The 11,511-nt window shown below is 39.5% G+C and overlaps 1 protein-coding gene across 1 annotated transcript in view; it reads right to left on the bottom strand.

Annotated features, from left to right (window-relative positions):
* Nucleotides 1–1,576: 1,576 nt before the first annotated feature.
* Nucleotides 1,577–11,511, bottom strand: part of LOC108974481 — an 81,919-nt gene continuing 71,984 nt past the window's right edge. Inside the window, exons 10-13 of the mRNA XM_018942340.1 lie at nucleotides 9,244–9,382; nucleotides 7,738–7,843; nucleotides 7,295–7,457; nucleotides 1,577–4,711 (exon numbers count right to left, since the gene is read on the bottom strand). Coding sequence (XP_018797885.1) covers nucleotides 3,048–4,711; nucleotides 7,295–7,457; nucleotides 7,738–7,843; nucleotides 9,244–9,382 — 2,072 coding nt within the window. The 3' untranslated portion in view covers nucleotides 1,577–3,047. The remainder of the gene's footprint in view (nucleotides 4,712–7,294; nucleotides 7,458–7,737; nucleotides 7,844–9,243; nucleotides 9,383–11,511) is intronic.

Below are 11,511 nucleotides of genomic sequence, written 5' to 3'. Positions count from 1 at the left end.
GCTGTGCATGCCGTTAGCCGTGTGTGCATAAAATTGTGTGTTTCTGATTTATTAAATTTCTTGCTAAAGTACCTTGGCTTGCCGTAGAGAAAGCGACGAGTGGGCTTATTTTACTACGAATAAGTTATTAAAATTGCCAACGTCAAAGGCGTACAAGAGCAAGAGTAGCGGCAAAARGAAAATGTTTGCTTTGAATGTTGTTGTAGTACAGCAGTACAAATACTTACCTAATTACTACGTTTCACCAAGTCCAGTGCTACAAAGTAAACATTTGTGCGTATACGCTTTGCATATGTATTTATTTACCTATATACACAGTTAGTTTTAATGACCAACAAACTTGCTTTACATGATAAATACTTAAGGTCTAGCTTTATGAATTATATACGGTAATTACAAATTTTAATAATACTTTTGTTTACTTTTGGTACTTTAACGTAATTTCTTTGGCAGAGATATGTGAATTTTTAATACTTAAGAGTAAAAAATATTTCCCCACTTTTTCACTAAGCGTAAACACACTTTATTTGAACATGAGTGCGTTCCTAAGAAAGAAGTTGGATCATAAATTATTTACACWCAGCTACTAAAYCTTCCTTTCGGTTACTAAATTTCGTTAGTATCCCAACTGTGAATGATGCTAATTAAGTTACTAGAAACGCTGCAGTTCCAATGAATTCCACAGCTGTGCGCTTGGCGCCAATGCAGGGCAAATATGATTTTGCAACTCAGGGCTCATTTCCGTTGCAGAATCAGTTGCCATAGTTTGGGACCAGTAGACGAAGGAATCTCAAAGAATCTCATTGGAAGCGAGTGTTTCAAGCCGGACGTTAACATACACTTACGATTAAAGCAAGAGAAAAAATGTCAATTAGAAATGTTTATATGGTTTCTTGAAAGTGACAAAAGGCTTATTATATGAAGTGTTGAAGGAGAAAAAGAGAAAGCAAAAAATATCGACATGCATATGTTTTATAACGACTTTAAAACTACCTATACTTGTTAGCTATCCTAAATTCACTAGTTTTATACACAAATCACAGTGCTCTAAAATCCTTGAGTTTACCGAAGAGCTTCTTCACAAACGCGTACAACGGCTGAAGATAGATAGGTTAGATACAACGGACAATGAACTTAAAATATGTTATATATCTTATATGCTGGTTAATTATGCTGCAGTTAACGGCGAGTGAAAAGAATGAGGAAGGGTTCAAATTGCTTATATTTATATTTTAAGAAACTTCCTGCAAGCTGGCATCAATAAATTTACGAATATGCGTTAAAAGTGTATAATAACTGTTCACGTATAATAAGAATTGTAGAAAGATGGGTTGCTAAATTTAAACGTGGTTGTGGACTGGCAAACTCGTAAAACAATTAATTCTGAATATGATTAAAAGCTTTTGTACGAGTTAAAGGAAAATATTCCTGAAAAAAGACCCGGTTCGCAGAAGCAAAAATTCTTTTTTCATTACGACAATACACCGTGTCACAAGAGCATTTTGTTAATGGCTAAACTCCATGAATTAAAGTTCGAATTGTTGGAGCATCCGCCGTATTCACCAGATTTGGACCCCAGCGAATTCCATTTGTTTCCAGAACTAGAAAAATTTATGCGTGGCAAGCGTTGTTCATCAAATGAAGKGATCATAACTTGAAGCTTACTTTGCATTTTCTCCTTAGGGATGGGATAAACAGATTGGAGGATCSTTGGAGCCAGTGTTTAGTGTTCAGGGGGACTATACTAACGGAGAGCAAAAGGAGGAAGGTTTGGAAATGAGGAAGGTTTGCAAATGACTTACATTCACATTCTAAGAAGCTTCTTGCAAGAAAACTTCACATATAAGCAATCTCTCGAGAACCGTCGTCAGCCAACTAACCTTAATGGAAAAATTTGCGCATGTTCTTATTGCAACATGTGCCATGTTCACGCGATATCCTCCAATATGATACTTTGTGGAAGAAAACGTTTATTTATTGACCTGTAGACAAAGGCACGAGAAAAAATGTAGAATTTTGAACTCGACAAMCAATCTTATATGGAACCTTGACGGAGTGTTCCTGGAATTCTTTATAGCCTAAGGCTTCCTCCTTATAATGTTTGTGCATCCACAAAACTCAACTTTCACAAAACCTTTTAGTGTAACTCCTAACAACTGAGAAAAATAATCAGTATATTTTATTTGGCCTTAAAATAGTTCCTCTTTCCAAATATCACGATTACGCAGAATTTAATATCAATATACGGTAGTTTTTTCACATTGTTTCACGTATATGCTTTCATATCGGACTTACTAGGTCTCAACTAGCGAAATTGTAAACTTCATGTGGTTCTATAGTAGTACTGTCGATAAAGGCGTCAGGAAAAATCTACCACGCTAGACACAAATGACATGGAAAAAGTGTCAAAGCCTATCAGATGGCCAAACAAGAAAGATTAATGGCATAAAAGCTCATTCTATACTCCAATATAGCATATAGTCTCGTATTAACGCGATTTTATCATCAACTGATACACTGCCATAAGAGCTCACTTTGTTGCGCATAAATGATGAAGCTCAGCTGAAAATAACTCAAGGCTTAAGCAACGTACTTACCTTTAAGTAGTCCCTAAATAATAAATCTATGGTAAATACCCTCACTACAATATCACTTATGAGTATGTAATATAGTATTTTAGAAATTCCCAAACTTTATAATTTAATACAAATAAAGCCATTAAATGGCTGATAATCTAGCTACACACTCTTAAATAGTCTCTTAACCTAACTAATGCTTAGTAAGCCTACTGAGTATTCAACATGCTCTCACCCTTACTTTAGCAGCACACCGTTATTATAGATGTAGTAAAACCTTTTCAAATCGTCAGAGTGCATATGCATTTATGCAGGCCCATGCTTTTCCATCTAATTTTTTTATTTCTACTGAGTTCTTTAAGAATATTTTAACTTTCTACTTTTTAGTATTTTCTATGTACAAAATCTGACTAGCTAATCGCTCTTCAACATGATTTACATGAGAGTACCTACATTTCTAACCAAAATAACCTAAACGGAAACCTCTTTTGTGTACTTGGAGCGATCGTTCAGATCGAGTATCAGTTTGTCGGGCCGCTTTGCGCGGCCAGCACCAGCACCATTGGATGGAGCGCTGTTGTCTTCAACAGCTGCAGAGCTTGGCTTGGCTTCTTCGTTTGTAACAGAGCCATTTGAATCGTGCGGCACATCAACCRTCGAGTGTGCATGGCTGGTAACTTCTCCACTCATAGCGCTAATATTCGCCGCTGCCGCGATACACGCTGCGGCCATRGAGTCTTCTGAAGTTGCCACTGCGTCGTTGTGCAGCGTCCCACAACCCACAGTGCTGAGTACAGATGTCGACTGAACAGCTAGTTCGCGCTGCCGATTTCGCAGCCGAATGCACGCGCCTTCGCAATCTGAAGTGTCATCGCTGTTGGTACTGCTCTCATCAGTGGTTGTGTAGAAGATAATGTCGTCCGTGGAGTGCATCTTTTGTCTTTGACTCGCGGGCGCTGCGGTGCTGGTAAGATCAGCCGCATGTTGGCGGTCAAGCAGGTCATTACTACGTGTCTGAGTGACGCCAGTTCGTGCAGCTAAGCTTTGMTTTTGTGAATGACGTTCATCGCCGGCTCTTAATATTGTAGCTGCTGCGGTTGCTGCGGMTGACGGCTGGCACGAGTTTCGTCCATTCTTGATACTTTTACGGAACTTTCTACCGCCACACTTATTGCTATTACGATACTTATTTTTACAATTATCACATATACGATAGCGCACGTCCGCTGCCAGGCTCTCACTGCCCATATCCTGCAAGCTGGGGCTGCTCGTTTTCGTGCGGCCACTGCGCCGCTTGCTGCTGCCTCTCGTRGAAGGTGGTGTATTAGTGGCCGCGCTGCGTACATTGATGCGCCGCCTCAGTGGCACATCCGATTCTACATCGATGTCCAAATCAGGCTGCGAGCACATACATTCCAGTTTTATGTTCGCAAAGCTGATGCTGCCTTCCGGCTGTGGTGAACCGAGCTGTTGGCAAGTGGCACCACTATATTTACAATCATCATTTTTGCCACCCCGTTGTCTTTTCCCACTACCATCATCTCGACCCAGTGAGCCATGTGGCGGGGTGAATGGCCGGCAGCTGAAATAGTGTTCTTTGGAAATAACCAAACAACGCGTGCAAATGATGTGCCCCTGCGCACAGCCCAGCGCCTGCTGGTGGAAGTCCTCGCTCCGCGTTAAGTCTGTATTGATGGCGCGGTCTTCACGCAGCGCCAACAAGGACTCCTCGATTGTGGTCGTGCTGGTCTCCACCTCCAGCATTAGTGCTTTCGGTTGTGAAGCTGCAGTAACATTGTTGTTGTGCGTTGTGTGCATCTGTTGATTGTACTTCTCCATTTCAGTATTGAGTGAGAGCAATGGCAAAGCGCCACCGCCGGCACTGCTTGCAGTTACGCCTCCTCCACTACTGCCGGGCGTATATGGGCGCACGGTTAGTTGGTTGTTYGATGTGGCCGCCTGCGAAGCGGCGGCAGCGACCATAATCATACCGCCTGGCGTCTTAAGGCCGTCTAAGAGACTGGAGATTGTCATAACGGCAACACCTTTCGGCGGCGCCATCTCTTGTATGCGCTGTAGCTGCACGCTCAGTTGTCGGATTTCTTCAAGTGCTTCCTGRTCCGAAAGTTTTGTGTCTGCGGAGAAAGAAGAAAGTTTACGACTGAGGAATGCGTTCGGTAGGGAATTTCTGCAAAAGCTTTTTTTTTGTTTTTTATTGTTGCTCAAACTTAATAAGAGCTGGAAATAATTGCTCATCAACTCAATTAAGTGTCTTTCTTAAATGTCARTGACCTCAAGATTATGTTGTGCATAAGAAAAAAAAGGGAACAATTTCTCGGAAAAGTAAATAAAGGGTTTGTCCGGAAAGTAATAGGACCGATTTTCTCCCTTCACGACTGTACTATGGAGCATRAGAGCACCGACTGGATTCGATAGAAGGGTTCCTATCTAACGAACGAGCGGCCGACCAATCCTCCGAGTACCTTGAGAATTAGGAAATTTACACAACGTCTTTCTGTGAGTGGTGAAAGTCGAAAATGCATCGTTCCTTAGAGCAGAGGTGAGCTCCGGAAACACAAGGCATCCGAGAATTCTTTTTTTTTGTTTCCTTGCCTGAAAAGGCCGATGGAAGGCAAGGATATTGAGACGACAGAAGGGACCCAAGCAGCATTCAGCTTGGCTCTCAAGGCTATTCCTGGAGAATGCCTTCCGTGACGCCTTCAATGCTTGGAAATCGCGCTCGCAGCACTGGATATTTTGTAAGTTTTTAAATAATTCAATAAAGTTTTTTAAATCGACTCAATCCTATTAATTTCCGGACGAACCCTGTACCTGCAGCTGACTGTTTGGTGTGCTCACTGTCGCAGCCAATATTGATTATGATAAATGAACAACAGTGACAAAAGTTTAAATTTACTGCAAAAACCTTGTTCCCTTGTCCGGATGGAAATAATGATTGTAAAATCGAAAGTGTAGCTGTTATAATAAAACACGAAAATAATAAATCCGCTTGCCCTTTAGGAAAATCAAARCCGTTCGGATAATTTTATAGTCATAACTGAACAGAGCAGAATTTGATGGTGTATCACTACATGGTCTAAAGTAAGGTACGGAGATAACACAAAACTAAAATATTAATTCTATTAAGGATTTTGAAGAAAAGGAGTTAGTAGCTGTTATAGAAACTCGACAAAGTTGGACCACTTTCAGGTCCTTAGGTTAGGGACAGCCGTATGAACTAGTGATCCATATTTTCGATGCAAAAACTCGGTCGGGATATCCACTTTACCAAACTACCTCGTAAGATTAAAATCGTCCGAAARTTTGCGTGTTGTTTAATGAAACCACACTGGGGCTTGAATTAATTTCATTTCCTGCAGGACATCATACATATGAACGTCCGTGAGCGTGAGGGTTCAATAGAATAAATTGACTTTTGAGTTTTGACTGCAAACAACAAATTGTGGTCAAGCTAAACACACACATGTATTTTCTACTCACACAACCATGAACTAATTGTTTTGGTTGACATAGCGAGTGAGCACTTTATGATAGATATGCTGACAATTTACGTATAAGAAAATATTCTCACATAAAATCGAAATATTTTATTCAACAATTTTGCACTGAAAACTCAGTGTTTCACGTGGCGACTTCATGCCGAAGCGGCCACAAGTAAGTGAGTGACATGAAATGTCCAAGTTAAAGAGCAAATGCAGGATATTTAAGCAAAAACTAGTGAGCAATAATGACGAAACGAGATTTCTCTGCCAATGTAAAGTGGGAGTTCGAACAGCGGCGGCAAAGACCCAAGTGTCACAAAGTGAGTGGCTGGTGCTTGAGCATTTTGACAAATGATGCAATTGGCACGACATGACAGTGCCAAAGCATTGATAACTGTCAGCGGCGTTGGTATAGGAGCTGGTGACATTACGGACTTATTTGAGTAATGACGAAGGATTCCAGGTAAACAGTTAAGGAGACGTAAGTGGCTAATCGATTTGATATGATGAAAACTGTGTAGCCAGAACGGGGTATATTAAGTTTGCCACGWGGTTTGGAGCACACAGAAGGAAACGTCAGAGGCTCTATTAAATATATACTTATATATAAATGATCAGCCATCCGTTCGAATTCACACAAAGCGTAATTTCACTTGCTGGCAAAATATCTCTCCGCTCCTAAGAGGACTGGTTCTAAAACGCACTAATATTTACAGCAGTGTTCGCCCCGTTCTCTTTTATCCAGTTTAGTAGAGACATTCTTTGCCTGGTATCATTAGTCTTTCTCCACCACAAAGTTAGATTAATACTTTCTATAAATCAATTGAAGGACTTCGGAATTTATTCATTTGAGAATAGCGAAGTTAAAATGTTATGTTGTCAAGAGCGTCTATAGAAATTATGTGCTATATATTTCCGAATCATGAAGTTCGTTATTTGCCACTGATCTCACTTTAAAATTGTCAGTCGCTTGTAATCAYGTGATGAGAGTTTGTGTGAAGGCCCCCACTCCGCTCAACATCACCTAATTAGAATGAAATGCGTACTCTTTTTTGTTCAAATCAAAACGTTAAATTGCCCAACTACAAATACAAACCGCTTGAGTAAATAATTTCCAGTGTGCGTGCTGACTAGATAAGCGAAATCCTCTTTAAATCGGGGAAAAGCTAAGCCCTTAGTGGAWAAGTTTGTGATGAGTGTGAATTTGCAACTTACCGCCTGACGTTGTGCCCGCGACGGGCACGGTGGAGGTGGTAACCGAGCTGGGATTAGCAAAGGTGCGCACCTGTGGACGAAAATTGAATTTGGCGCCGGAGGACTTGGCGCCCATGCCGATGGTCTCCTGATGCGATTTGCCGCTGCGCAGCACAATGTAAACCTGTTGAGTCAGAAAAATACAATATAAGCAACAATAGCAACAAAAGCAACAATGGCAACGACAGAAGAGTCGTATAATGCCACAATAAAATAAGCGAAAACGAATTGTCAGTGAGGAATTTGAATATAATCGAGGATTAAATAACAATATTGTCATAAATGGAATTTATATACGCCCAATAACATTTCTTTTTCGGTTGTTTTTTTCATATTTTCGTGTCAAAATAAGTTTATAAATGTTAAAAATGTTGGGCGGTGCGTGGGAGCGTTGCGACACTTACCTTGCTGCCGAATATTAAACACAATAAAAGCGTCACCGTCAATTGTGTGTGACAGAAGAAAATGATGTAGAGCAGGTCAGGATTAGCCGGTGATTGCAGGAAGAGCCTAAAAGAATTGAAGAAGCGTGAAGTGAAAAAAATGTTGAATTTGTGGAATTTCGTTAAGGTTTTGCAAAGTAACTGTGCTTTATTKTATTTTTTTCTTTGTTTTAACTGTAAATATTTGTGTTTCAGTTAGCAGGCGCCTAAGCATGATATGTAAAATGTAGAATAAATTTTCCCAGTTTTTGCCGAATCATCAAAGAYGTGTGTGTGATCTAGCGTTGTCCAGATGAAAATCGAAGCTCATTCTGTTGATCAGTTCTGGCCGTTTTTTTCAATTGCTTGCTCATCAGTTGTTGACAGTAAAATGTAGAATAATTCGTTCGATCAGGCTGTTGTAGTTCATAGTGGATGATGCCTTTCTAACCCCACCAAACACTCAACAAACGTTCGCTGATGAATGTTAAGTTCCTTAGCGATGTCATGGCTGCTTATGTGATGCCTGGTCAATCTTTTCGATAATTTYATCRACTCTTGCAACGACWGGTCGAACAGAGCGAAGTGCATCTTTCACATCGCATCGAAGCCGTAAACTTCACAAATTTCACTGGTGTGTTGCGTGGCCTTCTATCGTTTTTTATACAAAATATTCAAAATATAWGGAAAAARTCATTATTTTCACTCATTTTTGAACAGCTGTAACTTTTTTTCAATTTCCCCGAATTTGATTAAATGAAGGTTAAAATATCACCTATCCAAAACAATGTGATTATAAGCACTGGAGATATACGACTGCAACGACATCTATTTACAAAATACGAAAAGACTTTTCGACTACTCTTGTAACTAATAGCTCTTGAAATTAGAACTGTAAATCGTTTCATATCGATTAAGATTACATATTGGGTGAGTAACCAGAAGGCTACTTTCAAAAAAATGTTTATCAAACCTGGCGTATGAGAAGGCGTTCGGTCTCTTCTCTTATACTTACATTTCTTCTTTACCTGGATTGTAATGCGTTCTATTAAAATCCTACTAATTTCATTCTAACTATATTGAAAGTAAAATGTCTTCTTCAGCAATAGAGCAACTGAAATCATTGAAGATGTAATTATGAAACATTCGTAAAATAAAACTCTTAGACATGTGAATTTCTAGCGTACATTTCTGTACATATTTCTTCATATCTAAAAGTTGCTTATTGTGAATGCTTTATAGTTACAATTTCTGTGTTTTTTGTTGTTCTAACTACTGCACGCTGTGACAACTAGCCACATTTGGATAAGCTCTTTAACCGATTAAKCAACGCACCTTAGTTGCTAGTTCTATTTCACTGCCCACCAATTGTACTTATGACTAAAACCTCGTGTAAAAGCTTGTAAGTACTACTTATGTGTAGCTGTATTTATGCTATTAAAAAAATTATTTTTGGTAATTTACATAAGCTGTTCACACATTACTTACATGGAGACGTTGAGGAAGCAGGTCAGCAGGAATTCATTGTAGATGGCCATGGAGATGAAGCGGCTCTCGTTGAATTCGGACGGCGCCTTCCGCACCATAATGCACAGGCGCACACCCCAGGCGAGAAATAGCACCTCCACTGTGCGGCAATGGAATTGAGAAATAAAATGTAAAAATATGGTGAAAATCAAAAGCAAATATTATTTCAGCAAAAATCAAAAATCAGTAAAAGTAATTCTGGCAGTCTATTTCTCCATTATACCGCTGTGCTTTTAAAATATATTCCCGACGCTTTGAACTTTCGCAGCATTTTCGCTCACTGCAATTACATAATATTTCGTAATGCTCTTACATAATTTGTATGCCACATGCCACATGCCACATTTGTGAATTATGTAATTTCTACTTTCTTCAAAAGCCCGAAATTTTTTAAGCTACTTTAAAGTTTATGCGAATATTGATTTGATGACGTTTTAATGACACACATACTTGCGCACGCAAGTGGGCAAACGCCAGCGAAGTTTCAGAGTGAGGGGAAAAAGGTTCTTTGAAAATTTGTAAGTTTCTGCATTATTCATGGCGCAGTACAACAATTTTTCATGCTCGAGTGCCATGCTTTCTGCACCAACACTAACAACAACCACCACAATAGCAAGCGCCATACAGCTTTCACTTTGCAACAATCTTTGCTATGATTTGCTTTTACCTTTTTTTTGTGTTTTTTTTTTCCGCTTTTGCTTTTGTTTTCTTTTTTGCTCTCTCTCTCTCTGGTTTCGGTAATTTTGTAATCTTTTTCTCGAAATTTCGCCTGTCGCACTTGTGCTTCGCATATTTTATAAAGTGGGTCCCTTCAAATCTATTTTGTTTGTATAATTTAATGTGACACACATTTCATGCTAACTTCCTGCTTGTGAATAAGTGACTTCATACGGTTAAGCACTAATTTGCCTTATTTACTTATGTACGAACGCGAACTTGGCTATTGCACCCACTCAAGGAGGAAATCGTRTGGGCGAGGAAAAGTATTAAATTCGTTTATAGTTGAGCTTTCGAGAACTAAGGGAYTCAGATACAATTTACTTACTTAATGTTCCTTATTTAACAGCTTAAAGTAATTCTATATTTCATTTAGTGCAATACAACATCTTGGTTAGTTTCTCACAAYGTTAGAGTTAGCGATATTAGGATAAGAAAGACCAACTAAATTSTTTGATAATTTGAGCTGAAATCTTAGTCATACAAGATGTTGACGCTTATTGCGAACTTTCAGAGAGCGTCTTGATACGTTGTGACCTGCCGTTAGGTCAACAAACGTCCTGCTRTCCTTTCTGTCTGTTTTTCCATTCGAAAAATTCATTATATAATTTTTAGTGACTGATGATTATTTATTTATCGTCTGGTTATCGACGTATATTTGATATTTCATTGTTCTGGAAGCTTGAGGGCAACAGAACCTATTCAAACGTCAACCAAACCACAGGGATTTGTCCGGAAAGTAATGGGACTGAGTCGATTTAAAAAAGTTTATTCAACCAATCGTTACAATTCTTKAAAAATTTTCAAAATATGCTTCTTCTGCRTCGAAGCATTGAAAGCGTYAYGGAGRCATTCTCCGGAATAGCCTTGAGAGCCGAGGTGCCCTTCTTTGTCTCGGGATCACTCTCAAAGATCCATGACACGTCGCTTCTGATTCATTATTCAAATATTGGGGGTCACTTTCACACATGTTCAAATTTTCTTGACACACTTCCAGTYGCTGCAATTTCTGGTCGTCAGTGAACACTTTTGGGATTATCTTCGCGCATACCTTGCCCATATTCAAGTGCTCYGTCACAAGGTCATGAACCATAGAKTTTGATAAATGTAAGATCTCGGCAATTAAGCGAATACTTAGTYGACGGTCTGAGTTCAAAACTTTGCGCACACGAGTCACATTGTCGATGTTTGTCGAAGTCGCGGGTCTCCCAGCACGTCTTCATCAGCGACCTCTTCTACTTCTTGCTAAAACAAAATCTGGGTAAGMCTGCTTGATCATATCAAACTTCTCYGTCGCAGATTTACCGAGTTTCACACCGAATTTAATCGCRKAGCTCTGCTCACAGAAATACGTCGAACAGAAATGTTTGTCCTGACWCTCCAGGAGCTCGGATACAACTCACCAGGYTCGTGTGTTAGCTAGGAACGCCCCTAGACAAACCCTCTCTAACTTTATAATTTCCCAATATTTCATTATTTCGTAAGAAGGATGCCTTTCAACATCGTCCAACA

This window comes from Bactrocera latifrons, unplaced genomic scaffold (assembly GCF_001853355.1).
Source record: "Bactrocera latifrons isolate USDA-ARS-PBARC rearing strain unplaced genomic scaffold, ASM185335v1 scaffold_56, whole genome shotgun sequence".
NCBI lineage: Eukaryota > Metazoa > Arthropoda > Insecta > Diptera > Tephritidae > Bactrocera > Bactrocera latifrons.
The sequence above is the reverse complement of the archived record's forward strand: the minus strand, read 5'-3'. Positions and strand labels throughout refer to the sequence as shown.